General features: G+C 44.7%; 2 protein-coding genes across 3 annotated transcripts in view; one reads left to right on the forward strand and one right to left on the reverse strand.

The window, feature by feature from the left end:
- Positions 1-12,800, reverse strand: TXNL4A (thioredoxin like 4A). 2 transcript variants are annotated; one of them, XM_045458076.1, is made up of 4 exons: positions 12,698-12,800; positions 12,254-12,426; positions 3,286-3,389; positions 1-385 (listed from the first exon to the last, which is right to left on the reverse strand). In XM_045458076.1, exons 2-4 carry the CDS (start codon positions 12,404-12,406, stop codon positions 214-216), a joined length of 429 nt encoding a protein of 142 aa, XP_045314032.1. In that variant the 5' UTR covers positions 12,407-12,426; positions 12,698-12,800; the 3' UTR covers positions 1-213. The 2 variants fall into 2 exon arrangements, with proteins under 2 accessions (XP_045314032.1, XP_045314033.1); XM_045458077.1 differs by lacking the exon at positions 12,698-12,800 and adding an exon at positions 9,756-9,825 and having other exon boundaries at positions 12,254-12,367.
- LOC123587951 (hydroxypyruvate reductase-like) overlaps positions 12,704-24,607 on the forward strand; it is a gene marked incomplete at its 3' end in the record, with an annotated part of 16,864 nt that continues 4,960 nt past the window's right edge. The window contains exon 1 of the mRNA XM_045458078.1: positions 12,704-12,877. The remainder of the gene's footprint in view (positions 12,878-24,607) is intronic.

Consider the following 24,607-nt stretch of genomic DNA (forward strand, 5'->3'; position numbering starts at 1 on the left):
TGGCTTTCCACCACTGCGTATTTTATTTATCTCAGCTAGGTATTTACAGATATTTGCTAATATAAAAATACAATGGCCCGGCGGCCGGAAAGTTGAGGCCATGCAACCCTTACTTCTTCGTGTCCAAATGCTCTAAGGCTTTAAATGGTTCAAGGTATTTCCACATGAAAAGGACTCCACAACATTTATACGCACAGAGAATGGGCTGAGAGCTCAGTATCTGTATTTTGTGGAGTAGTCCTTCGGAGACACCACCAGGCCCCGACCTTTCCGGGCGCCTCGGTACACGGTCTCGATTATGTCTATCATTTCCTGCTTGTCTTCCATGGCCCAGTTGATCTTGTTGTTGTTCCCAGTACCCAGGTCAATCATGATGTGCTTGTTCCTGCAAAGAGGAAACAGGGGGGTCAATGCTCACAAAAATCCTTCTAAAAAAGAGTTCCACGAAGAGGCCTTCTCTTTTGCACCTTTACAAACTCTCGTTAAACATCATTTCAGAGAAGAACACACAGTCAAGAGGATCCACCGTGATTCAGGAGAAGATGAAAACAACCTAAATGCTATTTAAAAACACACAGCTTGTGTGGGGAGCGAGCTCCTTCTGTACTCTTCTCTGTCTCCTTAGGACAAATACCCTACAGGGCAGTCGAAAGCTCAAAGGACAGTTTTTGTCACTTGGACCCAGAGGGTTGTACTAATTTACTCAGGAAACACAATGGATGAGTTTTCACGGTGCTCTTGTGAGCACCTAGTGTACATTTCATTAAAAATCCTACTAACTGTGAAGTTAATGATGTTTTGGATTTTTATGATTAGAGACAGAGACAATTCTTTACAAATGTATTTCTTAAGCGGCTACTTTTAACAATGATTTCTATGTGCACTTTATAGAAGATATTAACCCTGGTTGTCCCTGATGCACTGATTTCTCCAGGTTTGCTGAAGACTGATTAGTTTTAATTACTTTAACTTCTCACTTCCCTAAGAACGAAGTGCTCCATCCACCCTGCAGCCTTTGGTCTGGCCACCTGTTAACCAGAGTGAGCCTCCAAAAGGCAAATCCGATGTTCCTTTTCTGCCACAAAATTTCACTTCTAGGATAACATTCCACATCCTCGCTCTGGCCCAGGAATCTGGGCGTCTGGACCCTTCCCTCCCGCCCCCTCCCCCACCAGTCTCCCACCATCACCCACCAGCCACTCCGTGTCCTCTCAGGCTCCCAAACATAGCATGAAGCTCATGCCGTGTGCCCGTCCCCCAGAAAGCTGGAGCTCATCCCAAACCTACCCCAGCTGCCACTTAGCTCCCGCCTACTGACTCAGTATTTGTGTGCCTATAAATACCCGCCCTCTGGCACCTGTTTCCCTCTGCTAATTTACTCAGCTGTTCCCAACCTACAAAGTTCCCTGATGGCAGGATCCGCGTCCCAGCACCAGACCACAAAACCTGGCAGGACTCAGTATATATTCATTTAGTGAAAACACTAACTGAAATGCCACCACGCCTCGTCTTAGAACTCTGGGTGGCAGAAAGAGACGTTCTGTCTTCTCTGGTGCAGCCTCCGTCCTAAACACCCATGTGCACAGACTGCGGGGGGGCTTCTTTTTTTCAGCCTCACTCCCACCTGAAGGGCTAGGGGAGAATTTCGAAGAGCACGACAGAAAAGGCCTAGACTGCCTCCAAGAGCCCGTGAGAAGAAACACGGGCTTGGAGAGCACAGCTGGTGCCGGCTCCAAAGGAAGGGAGGACCTCGCGTTGCTGGGGGTGGAGGAAAGGGACCCTGTTACTTGGCAGGACATCGCGATGGTACCCTGCGGTTCTGTGGGAAGGACTGGTAATGACTGATGCCCTTGGATATTCAACCGAAGGAAAGCCAAGCGAAGTCTTGAAGGTGCTGTCTGGTTTCCCCCTGGTGCTCACAGCAAAACGAGAGAGACAACCTAGTGTGAGAATTGCGAACAAAGACTCAATTCTCAGCCTCTCCAGATGGCAGAAGGTGCCGAAATCCAGAAACGGCTGCAGAATGGGGGGTACAGGGAAAAGGAAGCCACACGACCTACTGCTGACGCCCAGGAAAGCCCTCAAGGCCAAAACGTTCAGTCGCAAGAGAGGGAGGTGTGCCTCACGGATCTTCCCCGATGCCCAGGCCAGGGACTCGGCTGCAAGGGACAGAGGGCACAGCGAAAGGAGATGACAGAACCCAATGTGCTGCTGGCTGAAGGAGGCTGGAAAATGGCCCAGCTGCGAATGCCTTTCATGAAAAAGGGAGGAAAATCCAGGCAAGCACCCTCCCAGGGCTGGGGCGTCGGCCCCCTTCCTCCTCACGTCCCCTTGGGAAACCAGACCTGTTTCCTATGGTGTCCCACACTGTGTGCTGGGAGAGCTGGGGCCACAGACAAGTGGTGTCCAGGAGCCTAAGAAGCCTTGTCCATACCTGATTTTGCATATGAGAAGGATGTGAGTTTTCGGAGCCAGAGGGCAGACTGGTAGGCAAAATCCTACATTAAACCCTGTGAATTTCCTGCCCGATCCCCTGGGACTGTGATGTGATGGGGCATAAAGACTCTGACAGATGTCCCAAAAGTTTCTGATCAATTGACTTTAAAATAAGGAGATAATCCTGGATTATCTGGATGAGTCTATTCCAATCACCGCCCTAAAAGCAGAACAGGAAATCTCAGAGACTGTGCAGACTGCAAAGGCGGAAGGGCCTCCAGGAGCAGGGAGGGGTCCCAGCGTACAGCCAGCAAGGAGTCAGAGACCTCGGACCCGTGAGCACCAGGAACTGCATTCAGCCAACAACCCAAGTGAGCCAAGTGGCTTCTTCCCAGGCTGACGGTCCAGGTAAGGGCCCAGCCCGATTCTGACTTGGTGAGACCCTGAGCGGGAACCCGCTGAGCCTGCCCGAACCTTGACACAGCACTGAGCTCATAAGTGGTGCTGTGTTAGCTACTCAACTTGTGCTCGTTTGTTACACAGAATATAACGCTAATCCACACCCTGTACAATCCACGCAAACATTCCTTGCCAGCCAGGGAGCTCTACTTCCGGAGTACGGTCTAAGGCTTAACACTGCTATTTACCCACTTCTGTATTAACAATAAACAGTAAGAAATTTTGACCAAACCTCAAATGGTGATTCCTTTCTAAATTAAATGTCCACGACAGAACTTTTTTAAAATTCACGACGTTACTTGACTTTACTACCTAAATACCATCAAATATAAAGATCAAACTTCCAGACCAGCAATATTCAACTGAAATGACAAGTTTAAGAGAACATACCTGAAGAAAAACATGACGGTGCATGGATCGTATAACTCATACATTTTGTTGAAGTCAGGCACTTCTGTAATATCCACAAGGTAGATAACTGCAAAATTTTTCACCTAGGAGAGATTGAAACAACCCTGTACAGTAACACACCATTTTTTTATTCTACAAAAGCACGTTAAAAACAAACACAAGAATTTGTATATAAGCGGACAATTTTCAAACCAAGTCCCCAGCATTCTTTCCCAGCAGAGCTAGTACACACGGAGATGATTCAGCACGTTCGGGCTCCTGACAACTGGCTGCTTACACCTCGCTTTACCATTTTCACAACAGCAAGTTATGAGAGTCCCACAGAAAACGTCCGCGGGTACGTTATTCATGCTGATCTAGTAATGACCTATCTCGACTTTTCCAGATTTGTACTTCTACAAATACTTAATTGCACACAGGAAACCACTATTTTAAAACCCACTGCTAGAATCTGCTGCACACCTGCCTTTTTGATTCAGGGGTGCACACATGCAGATACTAAGACTACTACTCCAAATAATACTATACACAACAAATTTTCATTTTTTTCTCTAATTACAGATTCATCACAGATTTAGAAAACTCAGAAAACTGTAAATAAGACAGAATCACCTCCAGTCCCAACCACCAGAATTGCTACAAATGTATTTTTTTTTTTAATGTTTATTATTGAGAGAGAGTGTGTGTGTGCAAGTGGGGGACCGGGAGAGAGAGGCAGACAGAAATCTGAAGCAGGCTCCAGGCTCTGAGCTGTCAGCACAAAGCCCAATGTGGGGTGTGAACCCACGAACCATGCGATTATGACCTGAGTTAAGTCAGACACTCAATGCACTGAGCCACCCAGGCGCCCTGCTACAAATATATTTTTGGTAAACTCTTTCCCATTTTTTCTGGCATACACACACACATATAAATCTGTTTATACTGTTTTAACAAAATGTGATCATTCCATGCCACAGTATTTTATATCCTGCTTTAATTATGAGCATTCTCTTATACAAATTACATACTTTCCCAAAGCACAATTTTCAGGGCTACATAATACTTCATCAAACAGCTATGTCATTAGTTTATCATTCTTCCATTATTTTCTGATTTTTCCTGAAAATAAATAATTCAGATTTTTCATTAGAACCAATTATTCACCTGTGAACATTCTCACCTTTAAATCTATGTACATATGTCATTATTTCCAAAGAACAAATTCCCAAAATAGAATCTCTCCAACGAAAGACATGACATTTTAATGGCCCTTATAGGGGCGTCTGGGTGGCTCAGTTGGTTGAGGGTCCAACTCTTGCTTTCAGCTCAGGTCATGAGCTCATGGTTCATGTGTTTAGGGTGACAGCATGGAGCCTGCTTAGGATTCATTCATTTTCTCTCTCTCTCTTTCTCTCTCTCTCAAAATAAACAGTGCAAGACGGCACAGGGCTGAGGTCTGACCAACAGAAGGCATTAAATATGGACATGTCCCACAAAGAGCCTGGCTGCGAAAGGAGAGAAGTTACTGAGGGACCCAGGCATGGAGCTGGGGCCCCTCCTGGCCACCCCCCAATTCCCTCTTTCCTGGTGACAGAAGACAAGGCAGCTGTGGAATCGAGTGTGCCACACATCGCGTGTCCAGATGGCCTCTGTGGCAAGTGTTCTTTTCATACTGCCGCGGCCCTCAGGCAGCAGGGCCGGAGCACAGCACACGCCTCTGCAGAGCTTTCCGGCAAAAGGGACCCTGTGCATCCGTAGGTGCTGCCTACCCCTACGTTTCACTTTATCATTATTCCGTTATTACTTTCCATGTAATACAACAGAGCTATCACAACTTACACTGACAGATGTTAACCTTATAGTAAAACCAAACAAACACATCCACTTGTGTCCCCTAAAGCGTAAACTGCCAATGCAGTAAAAGCCCAAGATGCCTTTCGGATTCAATGTGAATTATTTAGCCAGTTCCTAGAACCTCCACATCTCCCAAGTTAAAGCAGAAACTGACACAAGAAACCACGTCCTCTTAAAGTGATCAAAATAAACCACCTGTTTTATACATGAAGACATTCAATTACCCAAACTCAACGATATAATCTTCACTATAAACGTTGGTTTTTACAGCGAGACTTTGAGAGCAGGCCCTACTTCCCTTTGCCTTCAATGAGGAGGAAGAAAACGGTAGCTCGTTCAGAAGTAAAACAACTAACGACAGCACAGTACTTAATTCTTCTCTTCCCCTCTATGTACAGTACACTATGGTTCTCCAGATAAATCTAAGGCTTCCCGAGGCTAGGAACCACGTCTGTTCTCTTTACTGATGTGTCCTCAGAGCCAAGCAGTACCTGACTCATACACGGGACCAGTAAATGCTTATCGAGTGAATCTGAACAATAAGCTTGTATTCTGAAATACGAGAAACACATTAATGTCACTAAAAATGTGTTTTTAGACAGTGTGAGCTTAATCATGTAACGCTGAGTTCAAACAGACCTGCCCTCAGGGTTGGTGGGGTGCCACTTCTGTCTGACGGGAGGCTCTCAAGCTCCTGCAGCTCAAACACCTGCAGAAAGCAAGGGGCTGCTCACCCATCTGGGCGGCCAGATGAGAACCGCACGCGGCACCAAGGGGCCTTCCTAGAAACCTGTGCAACCTACCCAGTCTTTCCCCTGGAAAAGCTACCATTTATCCAAGCTGCTTCTAATGCGGGTTACATGAATTGTCGTGATGCTTTCCACATGGTCTGAACGTTTCACACCCACTGAGGAACCTACAGTTAACTAAAACTCTGTGTATGTTTTATAAAAGTGAAATGAAGCTAGGAGTCTACTGTATTTTCTCCATTTAAAAAAATGTTCAGGGGCGCCTGGGTGGCTCAGTCGGTTAAGCGTCTGACTTCAGCTCAGGTCACGATCTCACGGTCCATGGGTTTGAGCCCCGCGTCGGGCTCTGGGCTGATGGCTCAGAGCCTGGAGCCTGCTTCCGATTCTGTGTCTCCCTCTCTCTCTGCCCCTCCCCCGTTCATGCTCTGTCTCTGTCTCAAAAATAAATAAAATGTTAAAAAAAAAATTTTTTTTTTAAATGTTCATTTTGGGGTGCCTGGGTGCTTCAGCAGGTTAAGTGTCCGACTTTGGCTCAGGTGGTGGTCTTGAGGTTTGTGGCTTGGAGACCCGTGTCGGGCCCTACGCTCTCAGCACTGAGCCTGCTTCAGATCCTCTGTCTCCCTCTCTCTCTGCTCCTCCCTCACTCCCACTCTCTCAAAAATAATACACATAAACAAATAATGTTCATTTTGAAAATATAGAAATGGAATGGAAAAACCACTACTGGGGCGCCTGGGTGGCTCAGTCGGTTGGGCGTCCGACTTTGGCTCAGGTCATGATCTCACGGTTCGTGGGTTTGAGCCCCGCGTCAGGCTCTGTGCTGATAGCTCAGAGCCTGGAGCCCGCTTTGGATTCTGTGTCTCCCTCTCTCTTTCTGCCCCTCCCCTGCCCACACCCTGTCTCTCTCCCTCTCAAAAATAAATAAACATTAAAAAAATTAAAAAAAAAAAAGAAAAAAGAAAGAAAAACCACTACTATGTGTCCAGCCCCGTATTTTTAAGCAAACTCTACCCCAAATGTGGGCCTTGAACTCATAACCCTAAGATCAACAGTTGCATCCTCTTTGGACTGAGCCAGCCAGATGCCCTTAAGTTATACAACTTGTTTAAAAAACACTGGGCTGGAGCACATGGCTGGCTCGGTCAGAACAGCGTGCAACTCTTAATCTTGAGGGTGGGAGTTCAGGCCCATGTGGGGTACACAGGCTACCTAAAAGGAAAAAAAACCCAAAACTTAAAAATATAGGACCGTCAAATAAAATCAATAGTATGGGTGTCTTAAAGCAAAAAGTGTTTCCCTTTCCCCAGACCCACAAGCTCACTTGTGAGGAAATCATATACATTCTGCTTTCTCCAGCTGACATCATTAACAGATGCCCATGTTATTGAAGAAGCTCTTAGAAGATAACTTCTAACAGCCACATAACATTCCATCCCGTGAACAGGACATTCCCAGTTTAAATCCCAACCGTCTGTTTCTGAGCCTGGACAAACTACGTGCCAGCACCTACCTCTGGGAGCCATCGTGAGGACCACAGGACAGGTATGTTTCCCACCTGGCAACAGGATGCGTCTCAGGGTTCAAAGGCTAGAGCTCACGGTCATCACCATGTTCTCCTATCATGAGACACTGCTGTTGTTTCCAGGTATGACAGAAGTTATAGCAAAGGTCTTGTGGAGCATAAAACTTCGTCTATTGAAGACGCAGGGTTACTGGGCATAAGGTATGACTATTCTCAAGGCTTTTTATACGATGCCAAACTGCCTCCTGAAGGGAGATCCGTTCTACAGGTACCTCAATATTAACTTTCACCTTTTTAGCTCTGCTATATCTAAGAAACGATAGCACACTATTTTAATGTGTGTGTCTCTGAAGTTTACTTAACCATGAGAATTTCCTCTTTTTTAGGTTCCTTGCCTCTCTACCCACAGGATTTATTTATTTCATTTTTTAGGAGTCATCTTTTTAAATGGCACTTTAAACTTATTCGCCTAAGTCTACTATATCTAAAATAGTATTTTGCCTGCTATGTTTGCAATAATTTTAATTGGCTGTTCGACAGTATCTTTTAAAAACCAACGACTCTATGTACAAATTTCATTTCTATTATCAAGTTGTTTCTTAATGTACATATTCTTTTGATTGTCTACAACAGTAGCTATGATTTCCAACCCTACTGCCTACACGTTTTATAAGCACCCCTCCTTCTTCGTCACCAAGTCGCTGATTAAACTGTTTGGTAGTCCTTCTACAAGCCACTCAACTTGCCTCCAAAAAGTAACTCCTGCACATCACAGACTGAGCCTGGCACATGACCCCAACCACCACTCCACCCTCTTGTATGGGACTCCTCCTCTGGCTAAGAACCCACCTAAAATGCTGGAAAAAATCTTATGGACTGCCAACTGGCACTATGTATTTTATTTATAAGTCAATTTTTAGATAATTCATGTCAAAGCCATCAAAAAACTGCATGATAACTTTATTTTCCCCCACTACTATCTGCCTGATTAGCTCAACAATAACTCTCGAAAACTCTGCGATGTGAGTGGTAATGATACTAACAACAGTGGCTAAGAATTATGGAACATACTGCTTACTATGAGACAAGAAGTGTTCTGGAAGTCTTTTATATTAATTCTATCCTCATGACTGCCCTCTGGGTTAGGCACTACCATCCCTTTCCCACAGATGAGTAAAATGAGGCACACAGACAAGTTATTTAAGGTCATACGGGTAGTAAGCAGCAGAAACAAGCTTGGTCTCTACCCTTAGTGCCCCTCATAGCTTGCTCCTAGCTCCAAGACTGTTATTTCCAGAAACACAAATCCAGAGCAAACATACACATTTTGTTGGCTCTTATGAGAACGTCAACTTCCAGTAGAGTCCAACTTACTTTATGCGAGGTTTAAGAGTGATCCCCCTAAGGGTGCCTGGGGGGCTCAGTCGGTTGAGTGGCTGACTATGGCTCGGGTCATGATCTCATGGTTCATGGGTTCAAGCCCCGCGTCGGGCTCTGTGCTGCCAGCTCAGAGCCTGGAGCGTGCTTCAGATTCTGTGTCTCCCTTGCTCTCTGCCCCTCCCCCGCTCATGCTCTCTCTCAAAAATAAATATTAGGGGCGCCTGGGTGGCGCAGTCAGTTAAGCGTCCGACTTCAGCCAGGTCACGATCTCGCGGTCCGTGAGTTCGAGCCCCGCGTCAGGCTCTGGGCTGATGGCTCAGAGCCTGGAGCCTATTTCCGATTCTGTGTCTCCCTCTCTCTCTGCCCCTCCCCCGTTCATGCTCTGTCTCTCTCTGTCCCAAAAATAAATAAACGTTGAAAAAATAAATAAATAAATAAATAAACATTTAAAAAAAAATGCTCTTCTCTAAAGTCATTTCTAAAATGTTCCATACATATATTTGTCTTATATACAATTTAATGAGAATGTATGCTCCTGAGTCAATGATATCATTGAAGTTTTGCATATTTTAAACTACTTATTTGGGCTTTTAACATACAAAAATTAAATGTCCTGTTTCTTCTTCCCCATTATGGGATTTCGGTAACAGTGAGCTGTCACACACTTCCTACGAAACGGCAAGACAGCTCAAGACAGCTCAGAGATACACCAAACAGTCTCTCTTTGAAGCTGTGTATAAAATCAGCTGTTAATCAGGAAGCTTTGCTTATTACCACTCCAGCAAACTCCAGACATCTGTAAAATCGTTCAGCACATCTCTTACGTCTTCAGAGCAGCTCCAAACTACTCCAGCATGAGGTGGGGTCGGGAGGTCGGCAACGTCAAAGCATCAAGTCAACACACTACATTCCAGGAGAACAATCTAATCAAGTCCAGCCTAAACGGCGCAACTTTTACTCACTTTAAAACAGCTGGGGTATCCAAACAGGGCTCGTAACAAGATGAGGAAGATCCCCCACTATCTGCCATTTCTGCAGAGGGAGATTTTTAAATAGAGAGTTAAGTTGTTCTTTATACTAAAACTTTAAATTTCAAATATTCCTGTTGAGATTCCCCAAAAAGGGCTTCCAGAATTATAAACTCATATTTTGCCTTTATACCAAGAAAAAAATAAAACAATAATCTTGTGATGCATTTCAAGTTTGCATTTTTAATAACTATACTGTAACATTATATTAAAAGTTTATTAGGACAGAAATCCAAATTTTGGGACAAAAGAAAAAATACCTTAAAAAAAACAAAGAAAAATACTCAAAATGAGCCCAATTAAGCCATTCTTATCAACACGTTCAATACCAGAAAGAGGACGTCCACCAGCGACAGTGATTCCGTCTGTAACTGACAGAAACGTATGAGAAAAGAACAGCTCTGGTAAAAGTCCCTAAAAACTTACATTCACACACAAAATCTGTCTCCTAGCTAAAAGCATTTTGCTGGGTTTTGCTCAGATATGAGAAGCCAAACGAGCCTCACATCTCTAATTACCGTACCCTCACACTGAGGGCAGCGAGAGCTGGACGTCGCCTGGTGTTCACACGGTCGCCTGCAACACAGAATTCGGGGCACACACCCGAAGTTATTTCAAAGTCAACAGAGCGACAATTTGCTTCTCAGAAAAGTGCCCTTAGGCAATTCTTGACTCAACTGGCTAGTGTCTGCCCCTGACCACCATAGCCTAAGCGAGGCGTGACCCCCTGGCACCACCTCAGTTATGCCCTCTGACCCCAAATGGGAGGACCCCTAGCGTCAGAAAACTGCCGCTCTCCTGAGTTCCCCAGGCACCTCCTCAAGCTCCTTGCGGAAGAGGAGGGGAATGACTGCTAATCACAGCACCCATATTCTGATCCTGACCTCTGTTGAGGGGTTTTTGAAAGTCACATCAGAATTCCCAGGGGAGCTGGGCCTGTTTCTGGACCTCACCCCAGATCAAAAGAATCAGAATATCTGAGATGCACTTGGGGAAGTATCCCAAGTGACACTCATGATGACTGACACACACGAATGGTCCCTAATGTCCCCAATGCCATCACCCCATCTCACTTTGCCTCTCTTACCAAATAGGAAACAGTAAAAATTAGCAATAGAAGATCAGATAGTTTTTTTTTTAATGTTTATTTATTTTTGAGAGAGAGAGAAAGACAGAGTGTGAGTGGGGGAGGGGCAGAGAGAGAGGGAGACACAGAATCCGAAGCAGCTCCAGGCTCTGAGCTGTCAGCACAGAGCCCAACGCGGGGCTCGAACCCACAGACCGCAAGATCATGACCTGAGCCAAAGTCAGCCGCTCAAACCACTGAACCACCCAGGTGCCCCCAGATAGTTGTTTTTTTTTGTTTTTTTTTTTTAAGTAAACTATACCCAATTGTGAGCTCGAACTAATGACCCCAAGATCAAGAGTCGCATGCTCTACTGAGCCAGCCAGGCGTTCTGAAGGTCAGATAGTTTTTCCTTTCCTAAGTACAAAATACATCCTCACATCTTTGCTATCTACTAAAAGGTGTTGTTTTAACCCCTTATCCCTAAGAAAAGATGGCTTCAAAGCTTCCATTACTTTTACTCTCAGTTGGCAGTTGGCGGGGAGCCCCACGATGGGCTCTGTGCTGACAGCTCAGAGCCTGGAACTGCTTCGGATTCTGTCTCCCTCTCTCTCTGCTCCTCCCCCGCTCACACTCGGTCTCTCCCTCTCTCTCTCTCTCTCAAAAATAAACATACATTTAAAAAAAAATCGCCATGCGGAAATTTAGAAAAGCGCTCAGCCCCCCGTTATACAATAGTGCCAATGACTGCACTTCTGTTATCAAGCAAGACTGAATAGCCAGGGGACTAACACTAAACATCAGGAAAACCAGTACCACAAAGCACAATTCTATTCTCTCCTAACATCTCCTGCAAATGAATCACTCTAAGCTATAAATCAAGTGACTTACAAAGAGCATCGTGGAGTAAAGGGGAAAAAAGACTAGAAGAAAACCAGATTAACATGAAAGTTCTGCTTTACGAGTACAATAAACAAGGTAGCAAAAATGGACAACGCTTTAAACTAAACTATTTCAGTAAACTCGATCGTTCTTGCCAAAACCTGTAGGCGTTTGTTCATGGCACTATAGAGAAGGAATCATGAATCATTTTTAAAATTTGAAAATGTGCGGAAACTTCTCCCAGAAAAACCACAGGACCTATCCTGTACAGTTTCAGGACCACAGCCTCCCACCACAAGGTAAGAATCCGTGTGCTAATCTAGCGAATGTGCTGCACGCCAGGAATAAAGGCACGAGGAAGGAGCACTGGACGGATTCTAACCTCACTTTTAAATTCTACCGCCAAACAGACAAGCAAAAGCAATGCCGGTGAAATGAGCAAGCTGATCACGGAACGCAACACGAAGCGGCGGAGCTGCGTTACCTTTTCGGCTATACTGTACAGGACCTCGTCCATCTTCATGCAAGTGGGGTCCCAGTCGTGTCCAAACCGGATGACGACCACCCGGTCTTCCTCCGAAAGGATGGCCTGGTCCACCTGCCAGCCGTTGTGCAAGTGCGGGAGCATGTACGACATCTTCAGGGCCGCTCGGGTACCTGCAGGACGGGAATTCCACGCACCCGCTCCTTCCGGCCAGACCGCACTGCCGGCAGGGGGGCCACGCGTCGCCCCCGCCCTCACCCCTCGGTCCCGCCGCGGGGAGGGCGCAAGGGCCAGCACGAGACCCTCGGAAGGGGGCCTGGACCGAAGGGACGCCCGGCGGGCCACTGCCCGGGAGCGGGGCCCCGAGGGGGGTCTCCCCCAACCTCAGTTCCCCACCTCCTGCCTCCCCGGACCCCCGTCCACTCCCGCTCCAACCGCACGCACCTCTGACACCTAGAGAGTCCCGCGCTGCGGTCCTTCCGGGCGTGGACCCGCGCCGGACAGTGCGTGCGCGCCGACGTGAGCGTGCGCGTGCCCGCCGACGTGCGGCGCGCGTCCGGCGCAGCTGGGCGCGTCGTCCGGAGCCGGGGGGCTGGAGTCTGCGCGCTGGCGGTGCGCGGGCGGGTTGGTGGTCTCCGCGTGGGCCGCGCGAGCGGGGTTTTCCCGGGGAGCCGCCGCGGTCGAGAGGAGCCCGTCTTTACCAGACCTGCTGTCGGTCCCAGTCGGGCCCGTCAGAGACCCAACTTCACCGCGCCGCCACGGTGACCCCGGGGGTGGGAGGGGGCCGACCGGACCAACTAGAAGCGTTCGCGTCTGGACGGAGAGGACGCCCGCTACGCTGGGCGGGGAGGGGGGACTGAACTGAGGATCCCCGTGACTGCGGGGGAGGGACTGGACCGAGAGGACCCCCGTGACTGGGCCGGGGGTGGGGGGGACTGGGCAGAGAGGACCACTTGACCTGAGGTGTGGGAATGGGGGCTGGACTGAGGACCCCCGTGACTCGGGGGGAGGGGGAACGGGGTGGACAGAGAGGACCCCCGTGACTGGGGTTTGGAGGACCGCTGGACACACAGGATGACATGGGGAGAAACGCTTGTCCTGTGCACTCCCACACCAGGTCCCCAAATTAATCAGGGTGATCCTGCTTTCTGGACATAAATGCAGTTGATTGAGGTGTGAAACCGATGTGTTCAGAAGAGCACTCCCCGCGGAGGGTCAGATCCTGCAGTGAGATAGAGCCAACGTGGAAGTTACCCTTCCCACCGCACCACCTGAGCTTGTAGCTCGGCGGCACTAAGCCCCTTCTGTTGTGGTGCAACATCCACCTCCAGATAACAATTCTTTGTTAACAAATTCTGCTGCAATCTCATTTGCATGCTACAAGATTTAATTCATTCAAGTTAAGGTGGTTTTTCGCGAGAGTTGTGGAACCTTGAGGCCTGGGTGGCTCAACTGGTGGAATGTGGAACCTGGAACCTTGGACTCTTGATTTTGGCTTAGGTCATGACCCCAGATCATGGGATTCAGCCCTGTGTGGGGGCTCCCTGCTGAGCATGGAGCCTGCTTGGGATTATCATTCTCTGTCTCTGTCTCTCTCTCAAAAAAATAAAGTGTGGGACCAACATTATGATCTATTTTTAGAACTTTTTCATCATCCTGAAAAAAATCTTGTACCCATTTGGCATCATTGCCATTTCCCTCCTGACCACTAACCTGTTTCCATCTCTGCAGATTTGCCTATTCTAGACATCTCAAGGGGTCAAATGGAAATGTATGTAGTCTTTAATTTAAAAAACTTTTTTAATGTTTATTTGTTTTTGAGAGGGAGACGGAGCACAAGCAGGGGAGGGGCGGAGAGAGGGAGACACAGAATCGGAAGCAGGCTCCAGGCCCCAAGATGTCAGCACAGCTGAACCCCTGAGCACTCGAGCCCAGGAACCATGAGATCATGACCTGAACCAAAGTGGGGTGATTAACTGAGTCACCCAGGCGCCCCCGTGACTGCTTTCATTTAGCATAATGATCTTAAGGTTCATATTGTAGCAGGCGTCAGGACTTAGTTCCTTTTTATTGATGGTTAACATTCCATTGTATGGATACACTGCATTTTATTTATCAGCTAATTAACATTTGGGTTGTTTCCATTTCTTGGCTATTATGAATAATGCCGCTATGAACAATGTGTATAAATTTTTGTATGGATATAAGTTTTATTTCTCTGACTATATATGAGTGGAATCGTTTTGTCTTATAGTAAGTACGTTTGACATTTTGTGGCATTGCAAGTTGTTTTCAAAAGTGGCTGCACCTTTTAACGTTTCCAACAGCAATGTGTGAGGGGTTTGATGTCTCCACATCTTTACCTACACTTGTTATTTGTGTATTTTTTATTATGACATCCTGGTAGATATGAAGTGATACTGTGGTTTGACTTGCATTTCCCTGATGGTTAGCAATATAGAGAGCATTTTTCATGTACTTTTTCTCCATTTGGAGAAATTTCTGTTCATATCCTTTGCCCAATAAAAAATATGGATTACTTATGTTTATTATTGAGTTTTTTAAAGTTTATTTATTTATTTTGTGAGAGAGAGGGGGGAGAGGGGCACACAGAGAGAATCCCAGGGAGGCTGTGTGCACTCAGTGCAGATCCCAACAAGGAGCTCCACCTCTCATGAACTATGAGATGATGACCTGAATTGAAACCAAGAGTCGCATGCTTAACAGACTGAGCCTCCCTTATTATTGAGTTTTAAGAGTTTCATTAGGTATATGATTTAAAAATATTTCTTCCCATTCTGTTGATTGACTTCACTTTTTATTGCTATCATTTGCAGCACAAAAGTTTTAAATTTTCATGAGGTCCAATTCATCTATTTAGTTGTTTGTGCATTTGGTATCATATCTAAGAAACCATTGCCTCACTTAAGGTTGTGAACATTTCCTCCTGCATTCTTCTGAGAGTTTTATAATTTTAACCTTTTTTTTTTAAGTAAGCGCTAGGCCAATGTGGAACTTGAACTCGAGACCTGGAGATCAAGGGTTGTATGCTCCACAGACTGAGCCAGCCAGGTGCCCCCGTTAACTTTTACATTTAGGTCTATGATCACTTTGAGTTAACTTTTATGTATAAGGTGTCCAACTTCATTCTTTTGCATGTGGCCATCCAGTTGTTCTGGTACCATTTTTTGGAAAGATTATTCTTTCCCTATGAAATTGCCTTGGCACCCTTATTGAAAATCAATTGTCTTTATTGTTTTATATTATTTTTAAATTTTTAAATATTTTTATTTTCCATGCTAACAAACACAATATGATGTGCCAGGCACTCTTCACAGTACTCTATAGGGGAACTCTGTGTGGGAACATGGAACCCACACAACAGCCCTATAAGATAATTGTGCTATGGTTATCATCCCCAGATGAAATGACTGGATGGAGAAACCAAACCCCCAAGTGTTTCCGTATCTTTTTCAAGATAACCAGCTAGTAAATGGCAAAGCAGGTTTGAACCTCTATGCTGTTTTAAAAATTTCCATTGTTTTCTTTATTTGAGTATGAACCATGTTCATAGGTTTTAAGCTTGATCATCAGAATTTTCATTTGCCACCACCAGTGGGTGGCCCTAATTGAAAATAGTTTTAAATATTATATTTTTCTTCAAATTTTTACTTAAATTCTGGTTAATTAACATATGGTGTAATGCTGTTTTCAAGAGTATAATTTAATGATTTGTCACTTACATGTAACACCCACTGCTCAACATGACAAGTGCCCTCCTTAATGCCAATCACCCATCTCGCCCATCCCCCACCCATGTCCCTCCAGCAATCCTGTCTGTTCTATCTAAGAGTCTCTTATGGTTTGTTTCCTTCTCTTTTCTTCCCCCTTCCCATATGTTCATCTGTTTTGTTTCTTAAATTCCACATATGAGTTAAATCATGGTATTAGTGTTTCTCTGACTTATTTCACTTAGCATAATACACTCTAGCTCCATCCACATCATTGCAAATGGCAAGATTTCATTCCTTTTGACAGCTGAGTAATATTCTACTGTATATACATGCATCACGTCTTTTTTTTTTTTTATTTCACTTACAGCATGCACACACATGCATATGTATGACTGGAGGAAGGGCAGAGAGAGGGGGAGAGAGAATCCCAAGGAGGCTCCACACTGTCAACATGGAGCCCAACGTGGGGTTCGGTCCCATGAGCCTTGAGATGCATCCCACCACATCTTTATCCGTTCATCAGTTGATAGACATTTGGGCTCCTTCCATAGTTTGGCTATTGTTAATAATGCTGCTATAAACATTGAGGTGCACATGTCTTCTTCGAATCATCATTTTTGTATCCTTTGGGTAAATACCTAGTAGTGCAATTGCTGGGTCATGGGGTAGTTCTATTTTTAACTTTTTGAGGACCCTCCGTACTGTTCTCCAGAGCGGCTGCACCAGTTTGCATTCCCACCAACAGTGCAAGAGGGTTCCCCTTTCTCTGCATCCCTACCAACATCTGTTGTGCCTTGTGTTGTTAATTTTAGCCATTCTGACAGGTGTGATGTGAACATCTTTTCATGTGTCTGTTACCATCTGGATGTCTTCTTTGGAAAAAAAGTCTATTTGTGTCTTCTGCCCATTTCTTAACCGGATTGTTTGTTTTTTGGGTTTTAAGTTTGATATGTTTTTTTTTTTTTTTTGGTTTTTTTTTTTTTTAATGCTTATTTATTTTTGAGAAAGAGACAGAGACAGCATGAGCAGGGGTGGGGTAGAGAGGGAGGGAGACACAGAATCCAAAGCAGGCTGCAGGCTCTGAGCTGTCAGCACAGAGCCTGACGTGGGGCTCGAACTCACAAGCCGTGAGATCATGACCTGAGCTGAAGCTGGACACCTAACCAACTGAGCCGCCCAGGCGCCCTGAGTTTGATAAGTTCTTTATATATTTTGGATACTAACCCTTTATCGGATATGTCACTTGCAAATATCTGGTCTCATTCCATAGGCTCCCTTTTAGTTTTGTTGTTTCCTTTGCTGTGCAAAAGCTTTTTATCTTGATGAGGTCCCAATAGTTCATTTTTGCTTTGGTTTCCCTTGCCTCTGTCGATGTGTCTAGAAAGAAGTTGCTCTGGCTGAGGTCACAAAGATTTTTGCCTGTTTTCTCCTCTAGGATTTTGATGGTTTCCTGTCTCACATTTAGGTCTTTCTTCCATTTTGAATTTACTTTCGTGTATGGTGTAAGAAAGTGGTCCTGTTATGGAAACTGGTCTGGATCACCCGGCAGAAGAACCAAGCAGCACTCGGAGATCTTGGAAGGCAGGAGGTTTAGTTTACACCGGTGGGCTCAGAGGAGATCATTCTCCAGAGGTCTGAGCCCAGAGCATCAGCAGCCGGATGATTTATAGTCTGTTGGAGTGTGGCAAGTGGGATGGGAAGAAAAACCCGGACGGGGAGTCTTTAGGCAGGGACTGGAATCCCCCTGTCCTGTCAGCCGTCTTATAACAGACTTCTCCCTATCAGTACAGTTTCATTCTTCTGCATGTTGCTGTCCAGTTTTCCCATTTCCATTTGCTGAAGAGATGTCTTTTTTCCATTAGATACTCTCCTGCTTTGTCAAAGATTGATTGACCATACTGTTGTGGGTCCATTTCTGGGTTTTTTGTTCCGTTCCAGAATATCAATTGACTTTATTTTTTTTTTTCAACGTTTTTATTTATTTATTTATTTATTTATTTATTTATTTATTTTTTTTTTTTTTTGGGACAGAGAGAGACAGAGCATGAACGGGGGAGGGGCAGAGAGAGAGGGAGACACAGAATCGGAAACAGGCTCCAGGCTCTGAGCCATCAGCCCAGAGCCTGACGCGGGGCTCGAACTCACGGACCGCGAGATCGTGACCTGGCTGAAGTCGGACGCTTAACCGACTGCGCCACCCAGGCGCCCCTCAATTGACTTTAAATGTAAGGATATATTTCTGGATTCTCAGTTCTATTCCATTGGTTTATATGTCTAGCTTTATGTCAGTACCACACTGTCTTGATTGGTGTAGCTTTGTGGTAAGTCTTGAAATTAGGACATGTGAGTCCTCCAACTTTATTTCTTTTCATGATTGGTTTGGCTGTTCTGGGTCCCTTGCATTTCCATATGAACTTTAGGATTAGCTTGTCAATTTCTGCAAAAAAAAGGTACCTAGGATTTTGATAGGGATTGTGCTAACTCTGTACACCATTTAGAGAATACCATATTACCATCCTAACGATGTTAAGTCTTCCATGGTTATAGGATGTCTTTCCATTTATGTAGGTCTTCTTTATTTCTATAACTTTTATATTTTCCAGTGTTCACATCTTGCACTTTTTTTTAGGAGGAGGTAAAATGTATCCCTAAGTATTCTTTTTTGATGATATTTAAATGGAATTGTTATTTTAAATATTTTCAGATTATTCATGACTAGTGTATAGAAATACAATTGATTATTATTATTTTCTCCTGTTTATTTTTGAGAAAGAGCTCGCATGTGCTTGAGAGCAGGGAAGGGGCAGAGAGATGGGTACAGAGCATCCAAAGTGGGCTCTGTGCTGAAAGCAGAGAGCCCGATGTGGGGCTGGAACTCAAGAATCGTGAGGTCATGACCTGAGCTGAAGTCGGGGGCTTAACCAACTGAACCACCCAGGCGCCCCAGAAATACGATTGGTTTTTGTATACTGATCTTGCATTCTGCAATCTTGGTGAACCATTCATTACTTGGAAAAGTTCTTTATTTGCATTCCTTAGGATTTTCCCTAGATAAGATCTTGCCATCTGGAGATAAGCACAGTTTTACTTCTTGTTTTTCAGTCTGGATGTTTTTTTTCGTTGCCTAACTGCCCTGGCTGGGACGTGCAGTACAATGTTGAATAGAAGTGGCGACAGCAAGCATCTCTTGTTCCTGATTTTAGGGGGAAAGCATTGAGACTTTCACTATTAAGTACGAGGCTTGCTACGGGTTTTTCACAAATGCCATTTATGAGGTTGAGGAAATTCTGTTCTTATTTTGTTGAGAGTTTTTTGTCTTGTTTCTTATGAAAAGTTGTTAGGTTTTGTGAAATGCTTTTTATGCCTCTGTTGAGATGATCATGTGCGTTTTGTCTTTTATTCCCTTAATATGGAGTATTCCATTGACTTTTGTATGTTAAATCAAATTTGCATTCCTGGAAAAATCCTATTAGGTCACATTAACTTTTAACAATATATTGCTGGAATAAGTTTGCTAGTGGTTTTTGAAGATTTTGTGTCTAATTCATAAGACATATCAGTGTGTAGTTTTCTTGTTGTCTTTGTTTGATTTTGCTGATAGTGGCCCCATAGACTGAATTGAAAAGCCCACAATATAGGCAAGAAAAATTGGTTATTTGGCCAAAGCTCCTCATCTTTCCTTCCATTCATTCACAACATATCCGATCATCTAGAAAATGGAAATAAGTAGGCTAAATCATTCTGAGTGAATCAGACTGCTTGAATTACATTTTATCATTAGAAATTGAATTCTTCATTTAAAAAATGACTAAACATAAGCATTAAGTATTGCTTTCTGGAATTCTCAAGAGCAAGACAGATATTTGGAAGGAGCAGGTGTCCCTGTGTGTCGAATTGTGAAAGGATACATGTGTCTAAACAGAGTGCCCCTTCCTTCAGAGCAACTGGCCTGAGTTAAGTTGAGGAAGAGAGCAATTTGACTGAACTAATTGTTACTGATGAAAAGTGACTGGAGAGCCTTATAACCCTCCCAGAGGAATTTGCATTTTTAAAAGAAAAAATGTTTTAAGTCAGATGTAAGGCAATGTTAAAGTGAGACTTTCCTCTCTCTCAGATTTCAGCAGAGGCCCCAAACTGAAAATAAATGATTTAAAATGCTTACACGTTTCAGGGGCGCCTTGGTGGCTCAGTCGGCTGAGCATCTGACTCTTGATTTCGGCTCAGGTCATGATCCTACAGTCTTGGGTTCCAGCCCCACGTCAGGCTCTTCACGGACAGCGTGGAGCCTGCTTGGGGTTCTCTCTGCCACTCCCCCTTGTGCTTCCTCTCTCAAGTTAAATAAACTTAAAAATTTTTTAAACAAAATAAAAAGCTTACATGTTTCAGAGCAAGAGGCCACACTGGCTTTCTCCAGATCTTGCAGAGGAAAGAATAATTTGCATATTGTTTGTCCATCACTCCTTAGGATATATAAGAGGAAGTGCAAAAATGTTTTGGGGAACAGTGTGCCATCAGTTCTTTGGAGGAAGCTGTGCACATGTGTATTTCCATGTGCATTCTCTTCCCTTTGGAAAAGAAAGGGGTATTCCACCCCACCTCAAGCCAAGCAAAGGAGCTCCAAAGGAATCCCTCACTTTAAAAAAAATTTTTAATGTTTATTTTTCTTGAGAGAGGGAAGGAGCAGGGGAGGGGCAGAGAGAGACACACACAGAATCCAAAGCAGGCTCCAGGCTCTGAGCTGTCAGCACAGAGCCTGACGCGGGGCTCAAACTCACCAGTAGCAAGATTATGACCTGAGCCGAATCAGACGCTCAGCCAACTGAGCCACCCAGGTGCCCCCTCTAAAGCTTTTATTTACTTATTTTTGAGAGAAAGAGAGAATTGGGGAGGGACAGAGAGAGAGAGGGAGACAGAGGATCTGAAGCGGGCTCTGTGCTACAGCAGAGAGCCCAACGCAGGGCTCGAACTCAGGAACTGTGAGGTCATGACCCGAGCTGAAGGCAGACGCTTAACCTACTGAGCCACGCAGGTGCCCCAAGACCTCCTCACTCTGGGCAGGAGATGGTCAGGAGGGAAAGAACCTGTCACCTCGTAGTGAAAGTTTGCTTAGCTGTAGAAATCTCTATGTCCAGATCTGCTGAAGGGACCTGAGTTGAACTCTTGGGAGAAACTCTGCAATTTATAGAGGATGTTCTCTATGAAAGTGGCCAATGCTCAACCTTATACTAAGAGAGATGCAATTATCCCGTTGCAGGAAAGTGGATAAACTGAGGTGTACTTACTGGCACATAGAGCTGTAAAGAGGAATGAGTGTACCTCCACATATAAACAGGCATGAATCTCACAGACTAATAAACTTAGAGGAAGCAGATCCCCAAAGGCTACACAGGGTGTAATTCCGTGAACATAAAATGCAAAAATACGCCAAACCAAACCGCGTGTTGTTTAGGCTACTTTTACCTGTCTCTTACCTACCTGTAGGCACGCTCGTTTTACTGCACTTCACAGATGCTGCATTTTGTACACGTGGGAGGTCTGTGGCAAGTGTGTCGGTGCCACTTCTCCAACAGCGTTTGCTCACTTCCGTCTTTCATGTTTTGGTGATTCTCGCAGTAGTCCAGATTGTTTCATTATTGTATTTGTCGTGGTGATCTGTGATTAGTGACCTTTGATGTTACTTTTGTAATGTTTTGGAGCACCGTGATCCGTGCCCGTATTGAAACCAGTAACCAAAGGGAGACTGCGGATAATCCGCACAGCGGCAACTTTGCGCCCAGACCTTTTTGTGTGCCTTTACATGTCTCCGACCCCTCCTTTGGGGAGACGCACGGGGAGGTTGTCCTCCACGTCTTTGTTTGGCTGCCCCTCCGGCAAACTCTTTCCTGGCTGCATACTTGGTGTCTCGGTGTTTGTGTCTGCTGTGTGCCGGGCAGACACGTGGGTTCCATTACAGTATAAGGTGGTGAACGTCGTTGGCGAAAGTGTGTACCCTGACTCTTCCGCCCTCTGGCCATTCCCCATTTCTCTCCCTCTCGACCGGCCTCCCTATTCCCTGAGACACCACAATATGGAGCGTAGGCCCGTTAATAACACTCTGGCCTCTCAGTGTTCAAGTGAAAGGAAGAGTCGCACGACTCTCACTTTAAATCAAAAGTTAGAGATGACTAAGGTTAGTGAGGAAGGCGTTTCGAAAGCTGAGATAGACCAAAAGTTAGGCGTCTTTGTGCCAAACAGTCCAGTTGTGAATGCAAAGGAAAGTTTTGGAAGGAAGTTAAAAAGTTCTGCTCCGGTGAACTCACCAATGTTAAGAAAGCAGAACAGCCTTATTGCCGATACAGGGAAAGCTTGGTCTGGATAGAAGTGAAACCAGCCATGACATTCCCTTAAGCCAAAGCCTAATCCAGAGCAAGGTCCTAACTCTTGTCAGTTCTATGGAGGCTGAGAGAGGTGAGGAAGCTGCGGAAGAAAAACTTGGAGCTAGCAGAGGTTGGCTCTGAGGCTTAAGAAAAGAAGTCATCTCGATAACATACAAGTATAAGGTGAAGCAGCGAGTGCTGATGTAGAAGCTGCAGAAAATTCTCCAGAAGATCTAGTGAAGATAATTTACAAAGGTGGCTACTAACCAACAGATTTTCAATGTAGATGAAGCAGTCGTCTGTTGGAAGAACATGCCATCTAGGACTTTAAGCTGGAGAGGAGAAGTCAATGCCTGGCTTCACACTTCAAAAGGCAGACTCGCTCTCTTGTTAGGGGCTAAAGTCCCCGGTGACTCTTAAGTTGAAGCCAGTGCTCATTGTCCTTTCTGAAAATCATTAAGTATTATGCTGTATGTACTCTGCCTGCTCTAGAAATGCAACAACAAAGCCTGGATGACAGCACACCTGTTTACAACGTGGTTCACTAAATAGTTTAAATCCACTGTTGAGACCTACCACTCAGAAAAAAAAGATTCCTTCTGAAACATTGCTGCTCATCGACAATGCACCTGGTCAGCCAAGAGCCCTGATGGCTATGTGCAATGAGATTAGTGTTGTTTTCCTGACTGTGAACACAACATCCGTTGATCCACGGATCAAGGATAATTTCAACTTTCAGATCTTTTTAAGAAATACATTTTGGGGCGCCCGGGTGGCTCAGTCAGTTGGGCGTCCGACTTCGGCTCAGGTCATGATCTCGCGGTCCGTGAGTTCAAGCCTCGCGTCGGGCTCTGTGCTGACAGCTCGGAGCCTGGAGCCTGTTTCGGATTCTGTGTCTCCCTCTCTCTCTGACCCTCCCCTGCTCACGCTCTGTCTCTGTCTCAAAAATAAATAAATGTTAAAAAAAAAAAAAAGAAATACATTTTGCATGGCTATACCTGCCATAGATAGTGATTCTTCTGATGGATGTGGGCGAAGTAAATAGAAAACCTTCTGGAAAGGATTTAATATTCTAGATGCCATTGAGAACATTTATGATTCGGGGCACCTGGGTGGCTTAGTCCGTTGAACTTCCGACTCCGGCTTAGGTCACCATCTCACAGACGATGAGTTCGAGCCCCACATTGGTCTTGCTGCTGTCAGCAAAGAGCCCACCTCAAATCCTCTGTCTCCCTCTCTCTGCCCCTCGCCTGCTTGCACTCTCTCAAAACTGAATAAAAAATTTAAAAAAAATCGTGTCCCCCCCAATAAAATACCTAGGAATAAACTTACCCTAAGAGGTGAAAGACCTGTACTCTGAAAACTATAGAACATTGAGAAAAGAAATTGAAGATGATGCATAAGAAATAGACGTTTTGTGCTTGTGGATTGGAAGAACAAATATTGTTAAATGTCTACACTGCCTAAAGCAACCTACAAATCTAAATCAAGCCCTACCAAAATACCAACAGCATGTTTCACAGAACTAGAACAAACAATCCTAAAATTTGTATGGAGCCACAAAAGACTCTGAATAGATAGCCAAAGCAATCTTGAAAAAGAAAAAGAAAAAGAAAAAGAAAAAGAAAACTGGAGGTATCAAAACTCCAGGCTTCAAGTTATGTGACAAAGCTGTAGTAATCAAAACAGCATGTTACCGACACAAAAATAGACACATAGATCAATGGAACAGAATAGGAAGTCCAGAAGTAAGCCCACATTCACATGGTCAATTAGTCTTCAACAAAGGAGGAAGGAATATGCAATGGGAAAAAAGACAGTCTCTTCTTTGGTGTTGGGAAATGGTGCTGGGAAAACTGGACCACTTTCTTACACCATACACGAATATAAACTCAATATGGATTAAAGACCTAAATGTGAGACCTGAAACTATAAAAATCGTAGAAGAGAACACAGGCAGTAATTTCTCCAATATTGGTCATAGCAACATCTTTCTAGATATGTTTCCGGAGGCGAGGGAAACAAAAGCAAAAATAAACTGTTAGGATTACATCAAAACAAAAAGCTTCTGCACAGCAAAGGAAACAACCAACAAAACTAAAAGACAACTTACTGAATGGGAGAAGATATTTGCAAACGACATGTCCAATAAAGGGTTAGTATCCAAAATATATAAGGAACTCACACAAAACTCAACACCCAAAAAACAATCCAATTAAAAAATGAGAAGACATAAACAGACATTTCTCCAAAGAAGATATCCA

This window comes from Leopardus geoffroyi, chromosome D3 (assembly GCF_018350155.1).
Source record: "Leopardus geoffroyi isolate Oge1 chromosome D3, O.geoffroyi_Oge1_pat1.0, whole genome shotgun sequence".
NCBI lineage: Eukaryota > Metazoa > Chordata > Mammalia > Carnivora > Felidae > Leopardus > Leopardus geoffroyi.